The 24960-nt window shown below is 42.1% G+C and overlaps 1 protein-coding gene across 6 annotated transcripts; it reads right to left on the bottom strand.

The window, feature by feature from the left end:
* Nucleotides 1-17131: 17131 nt before the first annotated feature.
* LOC145071302 (tRNA-specific adenosine deaminase TAD1-like) lies at nucleotides 17132-21745 on the bottom strand. 6 transcript variants are annotated; one of them, XM_079018205.1, is made up of 10 exons: nucleotides 21080-21745; nucleotides 20506-20594; nucleotides 20108-20248; nucleotides 19909-19985; nucleotides 19711-19830; nucleotides 19554-19638; nucleotides 18132-18279; nucleotides 17876-17945; nucleotides 17561-17673; nucleotides 17132-17496 (listed from the first exon to the last, which is right to left on the bottom strand). In XM_079018205.1, exons 2-7 carry the CDS (start codon nucleotides 20521-20523, stop codon nucleotides 18253-18255), a joined length of 468 nt encoding a protein of 155 aa, XP_078874331.1. In that variant the 5' UTR covers nucleotides 20524-20594; nucleotides 21080-21745; the 3' UTR covers nucleotides 17132-17496; nucleotides 17561-17673; nucleotides 17876-17945; nucleotides 18132-18252. The 6 variants fall into 6 exon arrangements, with proteins under 6 accessions (XP_078874331.1, XP_078874332.1, XP_078874329.1 ...); XM_079018206.1 differs by having other exon boundaries at nucleotides 21534-21745; XM_079018203.1 differs by lacking the exon at nucleotides 21080-21745 and having other exon boundaries at nucleotides 17561-17676; nucleotides 20108-20274; nucleotides 20506-20750.
* Nucleotides 21746-24960: the final 3215 nt, after the last annotated feature.

Here is a 24960-nt window from a genome sequence, read left to right as displayed (position 1 = left end):
GGTCTGGGGTGATAAACGTCATAACACTCCAACGCCTGAAGAACGTTGTTACAGGCAGTCTGGGTCAATAGCATGGTTGTAAAACTCACATGGAGTATTAAAAACACGTTGATTTACGGGGATATCAAATGTCTTAGCAATTTTATACACACATAAATCTACTATTCTAGGCATGAAAAACTCTATTGCATTATAGTTTTGGAACTTTTAAACTATCATACAGTTATGGAAAAAGATTGGAATTTTAGAAATGACATGCAAAATGGTCAGGTCTTAGTAGAAGACTACTTTTATACTAGTAGAAAACATGGGATTTTCTAGGAGTTTTCAAACATCTATAAGCAAATTTATTCAAATTCATACAAACATTGACATCAAATACTTATGAATTCACCAGCTTAAATGCTGACCTACTCTTTCAAATCTACTTGTATTTCTCAGGGATTCAGTAATACTGGTAAACACTAGCTTTTTGAGAAGTGATGCTAAGGCGTCAGTTTTAAACTCATTTTGTCATCATATTGTAATTTGTTTTTTAAACAAGTATCTTATAACAATGTAACTTTTAAATTATATATATGATGGTTATGTTTACTTTCTTTACTATGTATTCAATTGTTTCGATACTACATGAAGTCATCCGCCTCCGAACGATTCCGCCGTTCTGGTTTGGGGGTGTGACAAATTGGTATCAGAGCATTGTTTATAGTGAACTAAGTATATCGAACCACATAAGATATACAAACTATAAATGCATAGGGACTAAAACTCTCTGATAAAACGTTTTTACACCTAAACCGCGTTTCATTTAGCTTAAATTATTTGGGTCGTAAAAGCACAAATACATGCATACAACGAGTCATTTTCATAGTTAGAACTATACAAGAAGTATTAAGACAAGTTGGACGCTACGACTAGGCCTCTGAATATGTAATCGAATTTGGGACGAATATAGCCTGATCAAATATATTTATCCGAGATCGGACTAATGTATGTCGAGGAATGGTCGTAGTGAGCAACAAGTCAAAACTTACCAAAATAACACTAGTATCAAACTTAAAAACTTAAATACTATAGGAGTAATTGGTAAATACAATAGTTTAACTTACGTATTTAGATGTACATGTTTTAAATTCTAGACAATTCTCATATCTCTATTCTCGCACAGACACTATGGCTGGATTCCACCCACTAGGGGACCCCTACTACCCGAATCAGGGCAATGGAGGATGGGTAGAGGAGGATCCCGAAGAGGATGAAGAACCCATAGAGTTGGAAGAAGGGGATGACTCTGGGACGGACTCAGAACCAGAAGTTATCGACCCACCAGTCGCCCAACCGCCCGTAGTTAGGAGAAACTTTCAGGGACCAACTCCCATTTAGGGAAGTCACCTTTACCATTGGAGCCAACATCAAGGATTACGTCCTCCCTACGGTATGTGCCAGGACTTCTACGACGTCAGGGATGGAGGTTCAGCTGACCGAGCACTCCCAGTCATGGTGGGCAAACTAGCCAACCAGTCCTATCAATCTGGGGTCCAAGCAAACCGTCTTCGTGAAGTCAACGTAGAAGTACAAGTTCACACTTTCGACATCCGTCGACTGGATAGGTTGCAGGATGACGCCCAACTCCACGCCGACACATTCCAAGCACAAATGATTGCAGCCCTCTTTGAGATAAGTGAACAACAAGCCGCCTTTGATAGGCGTCTTATGGAAGTAAAGCAATCAGACATGGAGTCAAGCTCCAGGCACAACCTACATCGCAAGTAGTGCTTGCCGAATCCCAAAATTTGCTTATAGAATAGGAACTTGGCTAAAAGTCTTACTTTTCTTTAACTTTTTTATCGGCGATCCTTAGAAGGGTCGAAATTTTCCTAACTTCAAATGTAACTCAGCATATGTTTAATATATATGAAGAAATTCCTTTGTGTGTAAATTCTTTGACTACCACTCAGATTCTTAAGTTTATCTAACACTATGTAAACTTTTATTATGAGTCAAGCTCTATACCTTGGGTAGGTCAGTCGAATTTATAAATTGATAAAAATAACAAATTTATTAACACATAAAAAAAATTATGTTCTTCATTCTATTTCTTTAGAAGCACGATGCCGCCCCGTAGATCTACACGTCGTGTCAACAACGCAACACCTCGACCACCACCCCCTCCATTGACGGAAAATGCCACATTGATAGCTGTTGTAACAGCTACAGTGACAGCAGCAATGGCATAGATGAATAATAATGGGTCTGGAGGAGGAGTAAATAGCTCTACGAATGGCCAACGTCAAGGTCGCTCAGGGGATTGTACCTTCAAGGACTTCACCAATAGCAAGCCCATGACTTTTAACGGATCCGGAGGGATAATGGCTCTATCACAATGGATAGAGAAAACAGAAGCGGTTTTCGAGATATGTGCATGTCCGGAAGTGAGCAAGGTAAAATTTGCCGCTTGTACGTTCTCCGAGAGAGCTCTGACGTGGTGGAATGGACACGTCAAGTCACTACCTCTGGTAGTGGAAAATTCTATGGGCTGGGAGAATCTAAAACAAATGTGAATGCAAGAGTATTGTCCAAGGGGTGAAGTACAAAAGCTAGAGCAGGAACTTTGGGCCTTACTATGGTAGGCTCGGACATCACAACCTATACCAATAGGTTTAGTGATTTGGCAATCCTTTGCCCAGGTATGGTTGCTCTAGGGAGCAAGAAGATCGAAAGATACATCTGGGGACTGTCACCCCAGATTTGAGGAAGTGTACTAGCTTCCAAACCAGTCACTTTCGATAGCGCCAAACAGTTGGCACAAGCTCTCGTTGACCATGGAATCTGTCAAGGCTTCGCAACTGCTGTCCCAGAGCAAACCATAGGAAACAACAACAACAACATCAGTACCAACAACAACAGTAAGAAGAAGTTTTGGAACAAGAGGAAGGGTCAGTCTTCACAGGAACCTTCGAAGAAACAACAAATAGTGGCAGTCCATGCTGCTACTACCCCAACTGCTGCTCCAATTACCTCTGCACCGGCGAAGCAATACGTTGGGAACCTACCAAAGTGCAGCAAATGAAATTTCCATCACAACGGAAATTGTCGGGAGATGCACTGCAACAACTGCAACAAGAAGGGGCACACTACTCGTTTCTGTAAGGCACCGGCACGACCAATCACCCAAGTCCCTACAATCGGTGTGGGCTAGGCGTGTTATGGGTGTGGGGAGGCTGGAAACTACAAGAGGGACTGCCCTAAGGCAAGGAATGCTGGCGGCATAGGGAGAGTGTTGGCAATAGGGCAGAACGAAGCAATAGCTGATCCCACGATGGTTACGGGTACGTATCTCCTCGATAACGCTTATGCATGCATACTCTTTGATTGTGGTGCGGAGAGGAGTTTCGTGAGTCATAAATTCAAGCACATACTATAACGTCCCAAAATTCAAGACTAAAAATTTCTTTTAATAAAACATTACTTAAAGCAAAATCATCAATCCAAACATAATCATAGTATTAATTTCCAAAACACATGTTCGTTATCAGAGTAAAACATTCCCAGGCTGTCTAATCTATGGTGTGTGCCATGCAATCACCCCGAGCTCTTTGCTCCGCTACCGGAAGTACCTGAAACCAAAACTGAAAACCGTGAGCACGAAGCTTAGTGAGTTCCCCAACCTACCACATACCATTCATAACCACATACTGCACATATTGGGCCATGCCCGCTATTTGGGGCCTCGCCCCCTGCCTCGAGCCTCGCCCGCTACAACGGCCCCGCCGCTCCAGGCCTCGCCTGGCTTTGAGCCCCGCTCGGATACAGATATGTTTTACTTAGGCCTTGCCTGTCAATAGGCATCGCCCACCAAAAAAATACTAACACATAAACATATTGCAACAGATACACACTAACGTACACTACCGAATCTTGTTCTGAAGGCCTCGCCTATCTTGGGCCTTGCCCATGTCCTGCAACTGGTGAGTCATGGAACCCCATCCACACTCCTACTGGTAGTGAGATACGGGCCCAGCCCACACTCACTCTTTCCCTAACTTGGGCCTCGCCCCTGTTCTATTGCTAATGAGATGTGGAACACCATCCACACTCTGCTATTGGTGAGGTGAAGGACCTCGCCCACACTCACCTCCCTACCCGGCACATACATGTATCATACAGACAACAAGTATAAACTATCATATAAACCATTCCATGGGCACCCGCCCACTATCATTGGACCTCGTCCTGAATATCATACTAGCATATTGTGCCTAGGGCTAACCCCCGGGTCTTCTACTCATAACTACATGGGTCGGCATTGTGGCCTTAGACCCATTCACAGAAAAGGGAAACTCACCTTCACTTGTTGAACTTGCTGATAACCCCTCTAGCTACAGCCCGGCAACTCTCTGAACTCCTGCTCCACTAGCTCCCCGAGCTACCAATATCAAAGCAACACTTAGTCTAACTGTCCCCCGAAAGTCAACTAAGTCAAAGTCCTGGTCAACCCTACTCGTCGAGTCTGCCTACTGACTCGCCGAGTTCATTAGCTCAGAATCCTATCATCCGCGACTCGACTCACCGAGTCAACCCCTGACTCGCCGAGTCTATCGATTTCTGAGTCCGGACTTGTCCAACTCACTGAGTCCCCACACAACACACTGACCCGAGTCTTAACTTGAAGAGTTTGGGGTTTCGCGACTCGACTCGCTGAATCCAAGAACCGACTCGCCGAGTCCAAAGCAATAACAGACTCGTCGAGTTATTCTTCCAACTCGCCGAGTTCATGCCCAACTTCATCCAACTCCCCGAGTCGACCCATGTGACTCGCCAAGTCGCTCCAGTTCTTAATCCATACAGTGGCTTTTTGAGCCATGCGGGGGATCCGAATCATAGATCCATACTTCCAAAGCTCAATCCTCACGTAAAGTTGCAAACTTTACGTATAACTAAAGAGATATAGGCTCAAAACACACTAGGGCTAGGTTTAAGGACAAAAGGGTTTCACCAACTACTCATCTTCTAATGTTGTATGACATATTGGACCATCCCAACACTAGATCTGAAGTGGCAACAACATATCTAAGCCCCCAAACTCGAATTGGGTCTCAAACAACCATAAAACCCCCAAATCTCATAACAAAAATAGATCTAGATGCAAAGGAGTGAAAATGGCAGCTTATTACCTCCAAGATGAATAGAAACTGAAGTAGATCTCGGATCTACACCTCTCATTTGAAGCAACCTTCTTGATCTTTAAGTTCCTTTCCAAAATGTCCTTCCTCCAAAGCTATTTCTCTCAAATGATGGAAGCTCACACGAAATCTAGGGTTTACAGGTTCTCTAGGATGATATGGAGGCTGAGGGAGGGACATAACACACTTTATATAGGATACAACTCCCGGAATTAGGGTTTTCCTCGTTCAGACCAGACTCGCCGAGTCCCCTTAGCCGACTCGCCGAGTCGGTCACTTATTCCTCGACCCGGATCCCGCTCGGACTCGCCGAGTTCCTCCTTGGACTCAACGAGTCAGCCCTTTGACTTACAGTTTCCTTTCCTTTCTTGACCTTCCTGATTTTAGGTGTTACAACTCTCCCCCACTTAAACTAAACTTCGTCCTCAAAGTTTGCTATCACCAACCGCCTGCGATCTGCTTCCAATACTCTACTAATTACTCCAACATCAGCTGCCTACCTTTGCTGGTCTTTCGCCCGGTCATTCCAACTAACATTAATCCTTGCGGATAATAATCTCGGATCAAACCTGACCCTAAACATTCTGGAAACACAACTTACTCAACCGACAATCCTTCTGGCACTCTCCGAGTACTACAACTGAACCGATAGGGGTTCACCCCCTCTTTCCTTGCGCGATTTCCGCCCTTTCCAGGGCAACGTTCCATAACCAACTATTTCCTTTTTCACTGTGAAGGTCCCATCCTTCACCAACTCCATCACCCCCGCTACTTCCAGTACGGGTCATTACCGCCAGTATCCACTGACACTCCTCTCTGTCATAACTTGGTGCCGAGCACCCCTCGATCAACTAACTGAATTCCACCATAGACAGCTTACCAGCACTGCTACTGGCTGAAAATTTCCGCCATTCCTTATCTGCCTTCCGAATGAACCGATACCACCCTGGTCCACACCAGTCTATCAATATCTGGATTACCGGCTCCCACCGGTCGCTAGCCCCAACATAACTCCCAGTCGCTCCCAGCAACTTTCGAAGAAACTCCGACCACCTATAACTGCCCCATCTATTCTACCATTCAGGCACTACAATTTTGGGATCCTCGATCCCTTATCTCGACACTAAGGTCCCTACCAGGTCCCACCTGTGCTGCTAAAACTCACGGGCCTCGCCCACGGGTCTCACCCGCCTCTATCCTTCTAGTCCCACTCGTCTAACCACTCTCACTCGGGCCTCGCCCACGGATCTCATCCAACCATACTACTGAGCAACCCTGCTCTCAGGTCTCACCTATACTGCTACTCTTACACGGGCCTCGCCCACGGGTCTCACCCAACTACATCCTGGAGCGGCCTCTCCCAAGGTCTCACCTCTCTAGGGCTATACAGGCAAACTCCCTACTGTTCTCATCCACTACCCATTCCTGATCCTTATCTGATCACTAGGAGATAAGGGCCTCGCCCCAACTCCGCTAACGAAGCTACTATGGAATGCTACGGCTTACCCGTAGTCTTACAACACCTTCCATCTCTGACTGCTAGTGAATGATACGGCTGCCCCGTAGTCTTACAACACCTTCCACCACTGACCGTTGCTAGAGAAAGTTGCGGCTCCCCCGCCACTCTACCATGCTCTACATGCTGCCTCTGCTACTGTCTACTAACACGAAAGCATCCCATGCTATCTGTCCCCATGATCTTCATTCCGACCCGCTCGAGTCCTACAAGCGATCCTCCAACCTAAATTCCCAATCACATACTAACCATCACCATTACACACACTAATCGATGGGGAGTTTCTCAAACTCCCAACCCTGAACTCCTCAATCCATCAACTGCTGTACTACTTCTTTTCCTTCTTAGAGATCGCACCTAGATCTGTGCGCTCTTACCCTTGTACACTCGTACGATTCTCCCCCACTTTGATCCTGCTTACACCTCGCTGCTTAATGCTTGAAAAGAAATCCCAATCCTTGCTACCATTCCATAATCGATCCGCTGAGGAACCCCAAGCCTACCATAGCTAGGGATCTAACTAGTCCATTTCTAAAACTATACAGCTCCGAACTAGCGAGACATACCAAGTCCCTCCCAGGCATGTTACGGTTACTGCATCCTAAGCGACCTTCACCGATAGGGCACATCCCTTAACTACCATTCAAATATCCAAGGTATGCAGATGGCATATAACTCAATCACAAGCAAGCCGCACAAAAATAAAATACTCATACCGATAATGATGCAGAACCATAACAATATAATCATGCACAAATAAAAGAACTGAAAACGGAAGTCGCATACCTGCAACGTCCGGTGCTGCTCGTGCCTCCAAGGTAGTCATCTGAAAAGCCCTGCCTCCTACCGCAGGCGCCTTTGCACGGCCCTAACGGCCGTCTGTGATCCTCAAGGTTGCAGGGGCAGGTGCCATCACCCGTCCTACCGGAAACAAACTGGGGCATTGGGCCTTCTTGTGGCCCCGCTGATTGCAGTGAAAACATATCAAGTCTGATCCCTGTGTGGTGGTAACAGTACAATCCCTGCTAAAATGACCAGTCCGAACGCACTTGAAGCAGCCAGACTCACCACTGCTACCACTCCGGCAAGCACCCCCGTGTGCCCTGCCACACTTCCCGCACCGGCTGCGGTCCTGATAATCCCTCGATCTCGAACCCGATCCCTTGGGCCTTTTGCCCGAACCTGTGGTTGCCTGAACCTCATCCGGCTTTCTCTTCCAGATCTGCTCCAAATCAATCTCTCTCTCCCTAGCTCGCGCGATCATATCCTCCAATGTTTTGCAGCTGGACCTGCTCACAAACTGCCTGATGTCATCCCTCAACATCTCATGGTATCGGGCCTTCTTCATCTCCTCATCTGTGACATACTGCGGTACATGAAGAGCCCTCTCCCTGAACTTGGCGGTGATCTCCGCCACAGTCTCAGTGGTCTGCGTCAAATCCTGAAACTCACGTGCCAACTGCTGCACCTCAATAATTGGCGAAAACTCCGCCATGAACCTGGCCGAGAAATCGCTCCATGTCATCGCGTCCAACACGGCATCATCCCCCAAAGCATGACCGATCTCCTCCCACCAATCCCTCGCTCTGTCCTTCAGAAGACAGGAGGCGAGTCTAACCTTGTCCTCCTCAGGACACCGGCTTGTACGGAATGCGTTGGCAACATCAGCTAACCATCTGCTGCTAGCGATGGGGTCCCTAGCCCCATGATAATCTGGTGCCCCGCAAGCCCTGAACTCTTGAAATGTCAAGGTACGCGCTCCCATCAAATCCATCATCTCTGTACGGAAGGCTCCCAACCTCTCATCCAAAATCTCCAATACACCCTCCTTGACCGTGCCAAAGATCACAGGAGTCTGATCTAGAATACTGCGCGTAACCTCCACTGATATCAACTCCCTCATTCGCTCCTCGAGCTGCTCGGCTCTTGAACACGAGCCTGATCCCACTCCGGCGCCTGATCCGCCCACTGGCCTCTCTCGCAATGTCACCATGCTGGAAATATACCACAACCACTATCAGAATACTTAAAACTGTTGCGAGACCAAACACACGCACTACTAGGTTCCCGGTCTTGTCTCGGCCTTTCCCGAATCGAGTACGGATCCTCTGCTTTCAGTAGTACGGGCCCATACTACCTTCCACATCTATCCGTACTTTCCTCAAGAATTGCTTCGACTCCACCAGGTCCCTTTTCCACTACTATTGCTCCCAGCACTATCTCATCCTAAGCTTACCCTAGGGAACCTCCGACTCAACTCAAACCAGTCCTCAGCTGCTGAAGGCCTCCTTGTGATGCCAATCAGCCATCACATGAATTACATCACATGTGACAAGGCTCAGATAATCCTTCGAGTAAAAGAGTCGTCCCTACAACGGTTGGACTCAGACAAGAGCTGCGCAATAGGGCCAAATCCAGTACTCTGTGATTATTCAACCCTAATCACATGTGACGTGACATATTCACCTAATGGCTAACTCCCATCACTTAGAATCCCACAATGCACAAAGCAAGCAGCATTCAGACAAGGGAAAATCTAACCATAACATACTCAAGCAAAATCATATCCATATAGCAAGAATCTGTACTAGCATGCAACACAAACTCATACACTCAGGCAATCCCCTAAACAGGCTATCCTACTACTGTCTAATCAGCATTATCATGCAACTCAAAGCACATATAACAGGCACGTAAGGCATTCTCCCTAGATCCTTAGTCCTAATCTAGCATGTTGCTCTACTAACTGATAACCATAACATAAACTTGTATGGGTATTTTGGGATACTTACTTGAGCTCGGTTGATTGCATGCACTATACCCTTTTCTCCTTTCAAAATTCTTTTTATTTCTGAGTTCTTTTGCTTTTCTAAAACTGTTTTCTTTCTCAAACTCTTTTTTACAAAAACGATTTTTCATTTCGAAAACTTCCATACCAATTCCTTAGTTTGAGTTCAGACACACCCGAGAGCACGTCCGAATCCCTCAAACCAAAGCTCGGATACCAACTTGTAACGTCCCAAAATTCAAGACTAAAAATTTCTTTTAATAAAACATTACTTAAAGCAAAATCATCAATCCAAACATAATCAGAGTATTAATTTTCAAAACACATGTTCGTTATCAGAGTAAAACATTCCCAGTCTGTCTAATATATGGTGTGTGCCATGCGATCACCCCGAGCTCTTCCCTCTGCTACCGGAAGTACCTGAAACCAAAACTGAAAACCGTAAGCACGAAGCTTAGTGAGTTCCCCCACCTACCACATACCATGCATAACCATATACTGCACATACTGGGCCACGCCCGCTATTCTGGGCCTCGCCTGGCTTCGAGCCCCGCTCGGATACAGATCTGTTTCACTTAGGCCTCGCCTGTCATTGGGCCTCGCCCGCCAAAAAAATACTAACACATAAACATATTGCAACAGATACACACTAACGTACACTACCGAATCCTGTTCTAAAGGCCTCGCCTATCTTGGGCCTCGCCCATGTCCTGCAACTGGTGATTCATGGAACCCCGTCCACACTCCTAATGGTAGTGAGATACGGGCCCAGCCCACACTCACTCTTTCCCTAACCTGGGCCTCACCCCTGTTCTGCTGCTAATGAGATGTGGAACACCATCCACACTCTGCTATTGGTGAGGTGCGAGACCTCGCTCACACTCACCTCCCTACCCGGCACATACATGTATCACACAAACAACAAGTATAAACTATCATATAAACCACTCCATGGGCACCCGCCCGCTATCATTGGACCTCGTCCTGAATATCATACTAGCATACTGTGCCTAGCGCTAACCCCCGGGTCTTCTACTCATAACTACATGGGCCGGCATTGTGGCCTTAGACCCATTCACACAAAAGGGAAACTCACCTTCACTTGTTGAACTTGTTGATAGCCCCTCTAGCTGCTGCCCGGCAACTCTCTGAACTCCTGCTCTACTAGCTCCCCGAGCTACCAATATCAAAGCAACACTTAGTCTAACTGTCCCCCGAAAGTCAACTATGTCAAAGTCCTGGTCAAAGTCAACCTTCCAGGTCAACCCTACTCACCGAGTCTGCCTACTGACTCGCCGAGTTCATTAGCTCATAATCCTTTCATCCGCGACTTGACTCGCCGAGTGTACCGATTTCCGAGTCCTGACCTGTCCAACTCACTGAGTCCCCACACAACGCACTGATCCGAGTCTTAACTCGAAGGGTTTGGGGTTTCGCGACTCAACTCGCCGAATCCAAGAACAGACTCGTCGAGTCCAAGGCAATCTTCAACAGACTCACCGAGTTGTTCTTCCAACTCGCCGAGTCGACCCATGTGACTCGCCGAGTCGCTCCAATTCTTAATCCATACAGTGGCTTTTCGAGCCATGCAGGGGCTCCAAATCATAGATCCAAACTTCCAAAGCTCAATCCTCATGTAAAGTTGCAAACTTTACGTATAACTAAAGAGATCTAGGCTCAAAACACACTAGGGCTAGATTTAAGGACAAAAGGGCTTCACCAACTACTCATCTTCTAATGCTTTATGACATATTGGACCATCCCAACACTAGATCTGAAGTGGCAACAACATATCTAAGCTCCCAAACTCGAATTGTGTCTCAAACAACCATTAAACCCCCAAATATCATAACAAAAATAGATCTAGATGCAAAGGAGGGAAAATGGCAGCTTATTACCTCCAAGATGAAAACAAACTGAAGTAGATCTCGGATCTACACCTCTCCTTTGAAGCGACCTTCTTGATCTTCAAGTTCCTTTCCAAAATTTCCTTCCTCCAAAGCTATTTCTCTCAAATGATGGAAGCTCACACGAAATCTAGGGTTTACAGGTTCTCTAGGATGATATGGAGGCTGAGGGAGGGACATCACACCCTTTATATAGGATACAACTCCCGGAATTAGGGTTTTCCTCGTTCAGACCAGACTCGCCGAGTCCCCTTAGCCGACTCGCCGAGTCGGTCACTTACTCCTCGACCCAGATCTCGCTCGGACTCGCCGAGTTCCTCCTTGGACTCGACGAGTCGGTCCTTTGACTTAGAGTTCCCTTTCCTTTCTTGACCTTCCTGATTTTGGGTGTTACACATACTAAAACAGAACCCTCAATCCCTTAATAAGATATTCATAGTAGAAATGGCAAACGGTAGAACAAAAAGCACAAACGATATGTACATAGGCTGCACTGTAACTCTAAACGAACATTCATTTCAAATCGATCTAATGTCGATCACTATAAAGAGCTTTGATGTCATCATCAGTATGGATTGGTTAAGCCTACACCATGCTGATATACTTTGTCACGAAAGGGCCATTCGCCTAAATTTGCCAAAAGGCGAAACTCTCATCATTTATGGTGACAAACCCAGTACCAATTTACAAATTATCTCTTGCGTCAAAGCCCAGAAATACCTACGTAAGGAGTACCATGCCTTCTTAGCCCATGTGGTAGATAAAGAAAAAGAAACAAAAGACATCAAGGACATTCCAGAAGTCTACGATTTTCCTGATGTCTTCCCTGAAGATCTTCCTGGTGTCCCACCAAAACGACAAGTCGAGTTCAGGATCGATTTAATTCAGGGAGCTACCCCAGTAGCTAAGTCGTTGTACTGTCTAGTGCAAGCTGAGATGCAAGAATTATCCAGCCAATTAAATGAACTACTCAGCAAAGGATTCATTAGACCGAGCTTCTCACCTTGGGGAGCGCCAGTCCTGTTTTCCGCATGTGCATCGACTACCGGGAACTCAACAAGCTCACTATCAAGAACCGATATCCCTTACCACGCATCGACGATTTGTTCGACCAACTCCAAGGAGTGAGTTATTTCTCAAAGATTGATTTGAGATCCGGGTATCATCAGCTACAAGTCTTGGAAGGAGATGTCCCCAAAATAGCCTTTCGAACTCGTTATGGTCACGACGGGTTTCTAGTAATGCCCTTTGGATTAACAAATGCACCGGCGGTGTTCATGGATTTAATGAACCGAGTGTGTCATTCATTCATGGACAAATTTGTGATCGTTTTCATAGACGATATACTCATTTATTCAAAGAATAAAGAAGAACATGGTCAACACCTCCGACAAATCTTGGAAACTCTAAGAAACGAGAAGCTATATGCAAAATTCTCAAAGTGCGAAATTTGGATTCGGAAAGTAGATTTCCTGGGTCACGTGGTTAGCAAAGACAGGATACACGTGGACCCTTCCAAAATCAAGGCAATCGAGAACTGGTCAGCTCCCAGAACCCCAATAGAAATCTGGCAATTCTTGGGCCTTGCTGGCTATTACCGAAGGTTTATACAAAACTTCTCGAAGGAACAGAAGACTTCGTGGTCTACTGTGATGCAACTAATCAAGGTCTTGGATGTGTTCTAATGCAACGAGGAAAGGTCATCGCCTACGCCTCGAGACAACTCAAGACGCACGAGGTCAACTACACTACACACGACCTCGAACTGGGAGTAGTCGTTTTCGCCTTAAAGATTTGGAGACACTATCTCTACGGCACAAAATGCACAATATTTACCGATCACAAGAGCCTTCAACATATCCTTAATCAAAAGGAACTCAACATGAGGCAAAGACGATGGGTTGAACTGTTGAATGACTACGAATGTAAAAGTCGTTATCATCCAGGAAAAACGAATGTCGTAGCTAATGCTCTTAGTCGAAAGGAACACTCGGGCCGCCGAGTGAAATCCTTAACCATGACGATCCATTGACACCTATCCACGCAAATCAAGGAAGCTCAGAAGGAAGCCTTGAAATCAGAGAATGTGACAGGTGAAGCCTTAAGGGGGGTGGATAAGAATCTTGAAGTCAAGGTCGACGGAGTTCGTTACTTCATGGATCGGATCTGGACACCGAAGTTTGGTGGATTCAGAGACGTGGTTATGAACGAGGCTCATAAGACTCGATACTCTGTGCATCCAGGTTCGGACAAGATGTATCTGGACCTCAAGAAACTGTATTGGTGGCCGAACATGAAAACAGAGATCGCTACCTATGTGGGCAAGTGTCTGACTTGTGCCAAAGTCAAGATAGAGTACCGAAAACCTTCAGGATTACTACAACAACCTGAAATACCCGAATGGAAGTGGGAGCGGATAACCACGGATTTCATAACCAAATTACCCAAGACATCAGGTGGGCTAGACACCATCTGGGTAATCGTCGATAGATTAACAAAATACGCACACTTCCTACCCATAAAGGAAACCGGCAAGATAGAGAAGCTAGCTCGAACATAAATCTGAGAGATTGTACGACTACATGGTGTACCAATTCTGGCAGTCGCTACAAAAATCTCTTGGAACGAAACTAGACATGAGTACCACTTACCACCCACAAACCGATGGTCAAAGTGAGAGGACCATACAAACCTTGGAAGATATGCTAAGAGCTTGTGTAATCGATTTTGGTAAAGCATGGGATACCCATTTACCACTAGTTGAATTCTCGTACAACAATAGCTATCACTCCAGCATTAAAGTTGCTCCATTCGAAGCCCTATATGGCCGCAAGTGCATATCACCACTGTGCTGGGCTGAAGTGGGTGACACACAACTAGCCAAGGGACAAGTACCCGACAGTGCTCTCACAGACCCAGAAATTATAAGAGAAACAACTGAAAAGATTGTACAAATTCAGGAACGACTAAAGGCTTCAAGAAACAGACAAAAGAGTTATGCGGACAAAAGACGGAAGCCCTTAGAATTTCAGGTTGGGGACCGAGTGCTATTGAAGGTCTCACCCTGGAAGGGGTTAATACGTTTCGGAAAATGTGGGAAACTAAACCCAAGGTATATCGGATCATTCGAGATCCTTGCAAGGATCGTTCCGGTAGCATACAAACTTCGACTACCGCAGGAACTCAATAACGTACATCTTACCTTTCACGTGTCAAACTTGAAGAAATGTTTGTCCGATGAGACCCTCGTCCTCCCTCTAGACGAAACTGAAATCAACGAGAGTCTCCACTTTATAGAGGAACCAATTGAGGTCATGGATATGGAAATTAAAAGAACAAAGCAAAGTCACATACCCATTGTGAAGGTCCGCTGGAATGCAAAGCGGGGACCTGAATATACTTGGGAACGCAAAGATCAGATGAAACAAAAATACCCGCATCTCTTTCCCTATCCACAAATGTTAGCTTTATAATAAATTTCAGGACGAAATTCCCTCTAACAGGGGATGATGTGACAACCCGATATTTCAAATCAATGTAATGACCTAAAAAGTCAAAAATTTGTAATCTCTTTTGATATAATGAAATTAGCATCAAAAATATAAAATGTTCAAAATTCTCTATTGGGTAGCCTAAAATGATAGTTATCATGTCAAGATTTTCAGAAATATAAAGAACACTAAAAATCGAGTTATAACGAAGAAGTTATGACCAACCAAAGATTCACAACAAAAACCGTCAATACGGTTAAACGTAAAACGAGAAATTTCAATAAAATACTTATTAGCCTTAGGTATCTAAATAAAAGTCGTAGTTATCATTAAACCGTGAACATACATAAAAAGAACGTCCAAATCTGACCTCGTATGAGGAAGTTATAATTTTTCGAAGTTTCGGTATAGTGGTAGACAGCTAAAAACTCGAAACAGAGATCGAGCGAATTTTGGCCGAAACAACCTAAATGAGAATCGAAGGTCTCGTCAATAGTAGTTCAACGGTAAAAAGTCTGGCGAAAACGGAAGTCGAGTAAAGATTTTATGGATTTTTAACGGACTTTTTCGTGTCCCGCCCTGTTTAAAATAATTAATTAAAAATAAAGTCAAAATTAGTCAACGAAGTCTAAATGAAAGTTGTAGAGTATATTCTCACCTACGCGTACATATATAGAATGTCGAAAATGGAGCTCATGCGCGGAAGTTACGGATTTTACAAGTTCGAAGGGCACAAACCGAGACGATTTACACCCAGCGTACCCTCGTACGCCCAGCGTACTCGGGTGCTAGGCCTCGAATCGTCCACGTCGCCCCCTACGCCTCTATGCCGTCCCATACGAAGTCCAGCAGACGAGGATGCGGTAAGCCATGACGCACGAGTACACCCCGCGTAACCTCGTACGCCCAGCGTACCGAGGGTCTTCAGCCCCCTATAAAAGGGATACGAGGGTTCCAGGTAAAATTGCTCAATTCCTCTCTTTCTCTTGCGTTTTTACTCCGTTTTGCGTGCAAGAAATATCCCAAAGCCTCGGTTTTCATACCCAAGCCCCGAAGGAAGTTTTACGCTCCCGAGATTCCCGAGAATCCCGAAAAAATCCGCTTTCTCGAGTCAAAGTTATGTTCGGTTTTCGTCTCACTTTCTTCAATCTATCAGGTGAGTTCATACCCCTATAACTACGTTTTCAACTACTTTATAAATGTCTTTATACGCTTTCAAAAGGGGGAAATACAAGTAAATCACACGGTTACTCTCGTGTGGAAAACAATAAGCTTTTACTACATTTGTCTTTATATAACAAATCATATGTGATTCTTAACTATCATATGAAAACGTTCGCATGCAACACCTATTCAATAACATCTTGTCCTTTAAGAATATATACATGTTGGTATACGAATGTCAAACACTTCATTTATATTTTGAGAATAAATGTTCACTAAACATTATACTTAACATATAAAGTCAACACTACACTAGGGTTTACCATACAAACGAAACACGCTTTTGGAAAAACTATAATAGGTATAGTTTACTAGATATTCATGAGATTTTACATACTATAAGTACTATATCAAAGAAATACCTTCATATACAAGAACAAACGAGCTTTTCATACATAAATATATTTTATACAAAGTTTTGTGCGACGTTCAGCTTCACGTACTTTCGAGTATGTGGTTAAAGTCGTGTATTATATACCATAATCTCTTGTAGGGAGAGCGTGATACTTGTGTATAGATATATACGGGATTGACAATCCCGCACCTAAACTGTTAGCTACAGTTAGACCGGCAGGTCTGGGATGACAAACGTCATAACACTCCAACGCCTGAAGAAAGTTGTTACAGCCAGTCTGGGTTAATAGCATGGTTGTAAAACTCACATGGAGTATTAAAAACACGTTGATTTACGGGGATATCAAATGTCTTAGCAATTTTCTCTACTAGAAAAACAGCCTTTTACGACACGCAATGCGCGTCGTAAAACACTCAGACGACGCGCAAATGCGCGTCAAAGAAGGCCCTATCATAACGAGAGACGACGCGTTTTTGCGCATCATCTATTTACGACGTATATTTGCGACGCGCTCTTACGACACGCATTGCGTATCATTATCATAAAGAAAGACGACACACATATTTACGTGTCATAAAGTTAAATGTTTAAAAAATTATATATTTTGATAGATTTACTAATTTTCAAATTAAATAGCACATTAAAAATCTCATAATACAAAATAAAATACCATAAATAACAAAGATAATTCATTTCACTAATATGTCAAATGCAAATAATTATTCAAATAGTGAATAAATGTTATATAAAAATGAACTCAAGAGAGTCAGAATTTATATACAATTGCATTATCTAGCTTACTATGTGCCAATAACTCTCTATGCGTTTCCTTTTGCTTGAGTCTCGTTTCCTCCAAAGCTTCTAGCCATGCCAAAGTATGATATCTTAGGGTTCATGTCCAAATCAAGTAAAACATTGCTACCTTAAATTCATCAAGTCCTTGGCGTGAAGTCTTAGATAGAAGCTTAGCTGTAATCTCCAATCCTTCTAGCAGACTCTAAAGATCATTATTGGCCATGTAGCAGGATCAACCTGCCAAAATTGGATAGGTTAAGAATATGCAACAAGATTGGTATAAAGACATAAATGCCCCTACCTTGTATTCAACAGTAGCAATGTCTTGGCATGAACTGGAATTGAAGAAGAATTGGAATCTGTCACGCGTTTGGTTGGCAGAAGATCCAACTTCAAAATTTGATGATAACCAGCCTACTACAACGTTAATAATGGGGCTTAGATTGTGTATGCTTGTACATTTGTAGAAATTGGAATTGAAATAACATGAATTTATGGAATCACTGGTAGGATTTTGTGAATCAAATGTAATTCAATTCCAATTCCTGAGGAATCCAACCACCTCAAAAGGTAAGGTATATACAAGAAAACCAATGGTAATAATATAACAGCGTACCTCCTCATTTTCGTGTAATTTCTGGACTAATTTTTCTCTTTGACCCCTTCCTCCTACCTTGTTTCTTAGTCTGTCAGAAATCATATTCGTCAAAAATCACGTCACTATAATTTATATAGGTAGCAACAAGAGATTGACTATGAATGTTACAACTATGCATTCATTATATATATATATATATATATATATATATATATATATATATATAGTAGGACTAAGAATCAAGACTGAAAAGAAAGTCTAGGTGATGGTATACCTTTCTTTTTCTTCTCATTCCATATGTCATTTCAGCCAATAATTCTTCAAAGTTTGCTCCAGGGAAATTCTCTTGTCTCACTTCCACTCCATTTGTAATTGTGATTCACATGATGCCTCAATCATAACTGACGGAATAGATTATACACCTGCACCAATAACAACTATAAACTGTAAACCAACCAAAACTCCATATTCTTCACATTTTTTTAATAGCAATCGATTTCAACCAAAAATCTATTTGTGAGCCGATTTCAACCAAAAATCTTCTAATCATTTGCTAAAAATAGCCAAAATATTTAAAAAATGATTAAAAAAAAAGGACACTGAAATCATAAAGTTATATGAAATCCCATGAGTTAGAGGAATTGCATATATTTAGAGGAAACCACAGATGATTTCCTAGATTAAACTTTGCCATTAGATGGTTTCATATATTTAGAGGAAATCACAGATGATTTCATTTAGTTATTAAAATAAACTAACACGAGTTCAAAATATTTAACGAGTTGAATTGGGATAAAAAAAATAATAATAATAAGTCACCTTCAACTCATTTTTTTATCAGATTGGATTGAAGATCTTAACCTGTTAAATTAAACAGATTGAGTTGGATTGGGTTGAGACTGTCAATCCGATTAATTAAACAGATCAACTTAAACCCAACCCAACATGGCCCATTGGCACAGCTAGCTGAGTCACCTCATAAACTATAAGTTCATGATAAACCAATTTAGCATCTAAAATAAATTGCAAGGTATTCTTTTGATAAAGTAGATATTACAACAACTTTAAATTACATGCAAAATGAAATTTCAAAAAGAATAAAACTAAAATACGAAATACGAAATGGCAAAGAAAATGCCTTGGAAAACAATGGCAGCCCAGCCCCCTAGAATACAAGATGTGGAATTCCATGGTCAAAGTTACGACCATTTCAACATGTCTATATACACTTTCTAATAATAGACGTCTAAGTAATCCATAAAGTAGATATATTAAATTCACTCCATTCCATGGAAGAAAAAAAAAACAGCCATAAGTTGAATTTTAAATCACATGTGAGTTGATTTTAAAAATCAACATTTGTAGAGTTTACTGTTTAGCAAAACTACTTTTAATTTTTTTGGATTTTTAGGGTTTAAATAATTAGTGGTGGTAAATGTAAAATTAATTGATTATCATCTTATTCAGAAAAAGAAAATAAAAATACTTGAAGTTCAACTTATTGTCCCATAAGAACGGGAGGCTCAAACTGTAAAGGCTTCACAAGCCAATTGCTAAACTGAGGGCTTTCTTTAAATACTTTCAAGGCTTGAATTATATTCATTGGCCCTCTCCTGCCATTAAATTTAAAAAAAAAAAAAAAAAAGAGCTACAAATTATCGACTAGGAGTATTTGTCATGTCATGTTCTGTATTACCTTTAGTCTCTGGTAAGAAGTTTCACTCAGTGAAGAATTGGGTAAACTTTGACTGAGTGACAAGAATGACTCCAAAATTCTCTTCCTGGGAATTTAAAAAGGAAAAAAGGTTAGACAAGTAAATGGAAATGACAGTTTTACCCTTGTGTTAGCTTACTTGCATAAAGTTGATTCTGAAGAGGGGTGCATGGCACCTTTTCCAGATGTCCTCTGCTTCCTACCAGTGGTTCCAAGAATGACTTCATGAAGGCCCGACTTATTCCAGCTTATTGAATATCTGGTAGTCAATCTTCACGTAAGTTTAACTAAAATGACACTTTTACCCTCGATTAAAAAGCAAGCAAATCTTACTTACCCGTGTGTTAAAGTGGATGCAGCAGTTTCAGCGTGGCGAAACACCTCAAGGGGTACCGAAGCTACCGAAAACAACGGCTGCCATGTACAAATAAAAAAAAAGAACATGAATATTTAGATGGAAATAAATAGTATTAGAGAGAGAAATTATTAATTACTATTAATGAAGAAATAAAAGGTTTGTCAAAGCACCTTACAACCTTATTCACTTTAAATGGAGTTGTTAGTTTCTTTGATAATGGTAATACTCTATCACTCAAGGCCCTTGTCAACTGCTCTTCTACTTCCTTATCAGAACAATTACGAGATTGCCCCACAGTTATTGATGATATGTAAACTGGCTGTAGAAAGTGAGAAAGTAAAGCCCCTCCAATAATAGGTAAAAGAATGTATACTGTTTCTTTTCTTTTTCTCATTAAGTCCTGTATGGGTAATGATGACTGACTGGACTTTGGATTAAGTGTTGTAAACATAACGTCCGTCTGTTTCTTTTTTAGACTGGCTGAATAAACCGTCTTAATAAGACTAAATGACCATTTACCCTTACATTATACAAATTTCACAATATTCGGGTATAGTAAAGAGTAAAAGGTTCAACCTTGGACACCAACAACATTCCAATGGGAAATTTTATCAGAACAGCTCACTGATAAAGTTGCACCACCACGCCCAGGTTTCCTTTCAATTCTGCAAATTTCAAAATGCATCAATTCAACCACAAAGGCGATATGGGAATTCCCCAAAACATCGTATTTCAAGTGAATTATCCACTTATCTCACTCGTAATGCAATGTAATTGATAAAATCTAGTTTTTCAATTCATCTAGTAATTTACTTCAAGAACAAAGTTTCATTCAAATATACATAAAACTCTAGTTTTTCACTTCGTCCTGTAATATACATAAAATTATTACACTTTTCATGTCCACCTTCATTTTTTTTTAATTCCAGGAGGCATTTTATAAGAAGGATATAAACACCTCTAGTTTGTAAATTTATTTTTCCTTTGTTATTTGTAAATTTATTATTTGTAAATCAGATAAACTGAAATGTAAAATTCACAATAAGAAAGAAAGAAATATAAAGTCTGAAATCGGTGAAAGGTAAATGAATCTGAAATGTAAAACTCACAAATATAAAAATCTGAAATTTATATTAGATTAGTGTTTTACCTCTAAAAATCTGAAGAGCAACAACCAACAACAAAGAGAATATGAAAACGAACACAAAGGAATCTCTTGAGCAACATTGTAACAAGAACAGTGGAACACAAACTGAAATATATATATATATATATATATATATATATATATATTACCTTGAGCAACAAAATCAAGAGAAAAAAAAAAGTAAAATTATAAGACAAAAATATTCGACAGTTAAAGAATCAAGAATGAAATCAAACTTGATGCTGGTAAGAACCTCGAAGCTCCAATTGTTTGAGGAAAATCAGGAAAATTAGAATTGCTGGAGGAAAATAAGGAAGGAAACAGTAACAGTAGAACATATTGGCTTTTTTTTTGCTGAGATTTAATGTCTTAATGAATTGCTTGAGGATTCTGGAGGTAAGGTTTGAAGTTGGAAGATAATACCAGGGCAGACATAGAGAAAGCATATTATTGTTACCAAGAGAAACCAATGACATCAAGAAGCCAATAGTCGGAAAAACTTCAACTCAATTTCCCGCTCAATTTGCTGCATACGTCTGTTCTTTTGCTGCAAACGTAAGAACGACGGAATGAGACAATCAATAATGTAAAAGCTAACCTAGGGTAATATTATCAGTGGAAAACGTTTTAGGCCCTTATCAGAGAGTGGGCCTTGTTCGATGGAACTTCTTGAACCCCCTTTAGGCCGGCTCTGTATATACATGAGAATAGTGGAATTGAGACATAAATATATACAAAGGAAATCTACTTAACCTTGTTATAAAATGTATTTAGAACACAAAATCTGTTGGAATTAATTCTGATTTAATTTTGAGTTTAATTCAATAAAGGAATAAACAGTTATCATATTATGATTAACCTGGTAATAAAGTTTCAGTTATAGTTTTAGTAGTTGTTAAAGCACTTTATTTTAGTTTTAAATGTAGTAGTGTCTATAAATTGCAAGTTTTTGTAACTTGTTTGGTGAAGAAATAATAAGAAGATTCAGTATCACTTTCATTCAAAAGTTATCTTCCCTGTGTAAGCATCTGCAGGCTTTGATCATCTGTTGTGATTTCTAATACTTGGTATCAGAGCCATCACGGTCCATGCCCAAATATATCCGCTACGAAACCATGTTGTTACCTAGTCAAAGAGAGAACGGTGGAGTGCCATTCCAAATCCCGATGTTGACGTCTACAAACTATACGACATGGAGTATAAAGATGGAGGCAATTATGGATGCGCAGGGAATTTGGGAATCTATCAAACCACCAACCGGAGTGGAGGTGGATGAAAAGAAAAACAAGTCAGCACGTGCCTTCATCTTCCAAGCGGTACCAGAAGATGTACTACTTCAAGTAGCAAAGAAAAAGACTGCAAGGGAGATCTGGGAAGCATTAAAAGTGAGGTACCTTGGAGCCGATCGGGTACAAAAGGCGAGATTGCACACATTGAAGAGTGAATTCGAAGCTTTACGGATGAAAGATGGGGAAACAATAGATGACTTTTCCGGTAAATTGAGTGGAATAGCAGCAAAGTACAACAGTCTAGGCACCACACTTGAAGACAGCACACTTGTTCGAAAGCTTCTCGACTCAGTTCCGGACAAGTTTCTTCAGTTGGTGGCATCTATTGAACAATATTCTGATACAGATACCATGCCATTCGAAGAGGCCATCGGCCGACTCAAAGCTTATGAAGATCGGTTGAAACTTCATAGTGGGAATGCGAGCACTGAGGGGAGCTTATTGCTCGCTAAAACAGATGGTCAATTGTCGAGTCAAAAAGCAACAGGAGGAGGTTCCTCATCGGGTGGAAGAGGACGTGGTTCATACCGTCGCGATAGAGGAGGGCGTAATGGTGGTCGAGGTAGAGGATCCGGACAAGGTAGAGGCGGGCGTGGGAATTTCACCTCGTCTCGAGACTCCGATAATAATCACCAACGGGGAAGAGATAAGCGACATATAAGATGCTTTAACTGTGAGGAGTACGGCCATTACGTGTCTGAGTGCAAGGCTCCTAAGAAGAATGGCGATGAAGCAAACTTAACACAGGAGGAGGAACCTGCATTGCTTCTTACTGTATGTGGCGAGAATGCAACTAATATGGTACTACTAAATGAAGAGAAGGTCTTTCCAAAAAAGCACGAGGCAAAGAATGAGAATGGTGAAGATATATGGTATCTAGATAACGGAGCAAGTAACCATATGACGCGGGTACGGAATTTTTTTGCCGAACTTGATGAAAACATTACCGGGCAGGTGCGGTTTGGTGATGGGTCTCGAGTCCAAATCGCGGGTACGGGTTCAATTTTGCTGGAGTGCAAAAATGGTGAGCAACAACTCGTTACTGATGTGTATTTCATCCCAGCACTACAAAGTAATATCTTAAGTATGGGACAAATGACTGAAATCGGGTACAAAATTGAAATGTTGAACGAGTACTTGAAAATACATGATGAAGGCGGTCGATTGATGATGAAAGTGCAAAGATCCAAGAACCGGTTGTATAAAATTGTACTTCACGCCTCTCAACCTGTGAACCTTTTAGCAAGCCTTGAAGACACAGCTTGGTTGTGGCATGCCAGGTTAGGCCACATAAACTTTCAAATTATAGAGTCTATGGTACGGAGAGACTTGGTGCGAGGTGTACCAAACATAAAACATCCGGCACAAGTATGTGAAGGGTGCCTGGTTGCAAAACAAACCCGACAGCCCTTCCCGAAAGAAGCTCAGTGGCGTGCGACTAAACCACTTGAACTGGTGCATACAAATTTGTGTGGCCCGATCAATCCACCAACAATAGCAGGTAATAGATATTTCATGTTAATTGTTGATGACTATTGCCGATATATGTGGGTTTATATGATCAAAAAGAAGGACGAGGCTTTTGCAACCTTTAAAAGATTCAAAGCACAGGTGGAAAACAAGAGTCACTTTAAGCTTAAGGCTATATGTACTGATCGAGGAGGGGAATTTACCTCCCACCAATTTGTCGATTTTTGTAAACAGGAAGGGATCGAGCGACAATTAACAGGTCCTTATTGCCCTCAACAGAATGGGTGGTTGAACGGCGCAATCGCACCATTCTTGAAGCTACAAGATCTTTGCTGAAGAGTATGTGTGTACCAGATATGTTTTGGGGGAGGCGACATGCTGTCCATATAGTTAACAGGGTTCCAACGAAGGGGGTGAAGGACATGACCCCATACGAAGAGTGGAAAGGAAAGAAACCCACACTTCAGCACCTGAAGGTGTTTGGCTGCGTTGGACACGTGAAAAAACCGAAAAACCAAACCACAAAACTCAGTGATAGGAGTGTGTTGATGGTGTACCTAGGGGTGGAACCAGGTAGCAAGGCGTATCGGATGTATAACCCTAAAGAGAACAAAGTGGTGGTAGCACGTGATGTTGTTTTTGAAGAAAATAGAAGATGGGACTGGATTGTAGACCAAGAGAAGAAGCCCACATCAAACCAGTCTTGGTTTGAAACCTTTTTTAATGCAAGCACCGAAGGGGGAGCCCAAATACAAAGTCCAGTCCATGAAATAGCTGAAAGCCCTACTCCCGTGTTCGAGACATACTATTCACAGCCGCCTAATTCCACTTCACCAATAACGAGCCTCAGATCAGGTGCATCGTCCAGCCTAAATACTCAACCATCGAACACAGAAAATCCAATGACAAATGAAGATGTTGATGTCGACCCTTTGACATATGATCACACACCCACTCGAGGTTTTCGAAACTTATCTGAACTCTATGACGAAACAGAGCCAATCGAATTTAAACCAGAAGAGTTACTACTTGTAGGTGAGGAACCAACCACTTACACAGAAGCAGCGATTGATCCATCTTGGCTAGAAGCGATGAAGATGGAACTTGATTCAATTAATAAGAATC

This window comes from Lactuca serriola, chromosome 8 (assembly GCF_051521515.1).
Source record: "Lactuca serriola cultivar US96UC23 chromosome 8, Lser_US96UC23_V15, whole genome shotgun sequence".
Classification (NCBI taxonomy): Eukaryota; Viridiplantae; Streptophyta; class Magnoliopsida; order Asterales; family Asteraceae; genus Lactuca; species Lactuca serriola.
The sequence above is the reverse complement of the archived record's forward strand: the minus strand, read 5'-3'. Positions and strand labels throughout refer to the sequence as shown.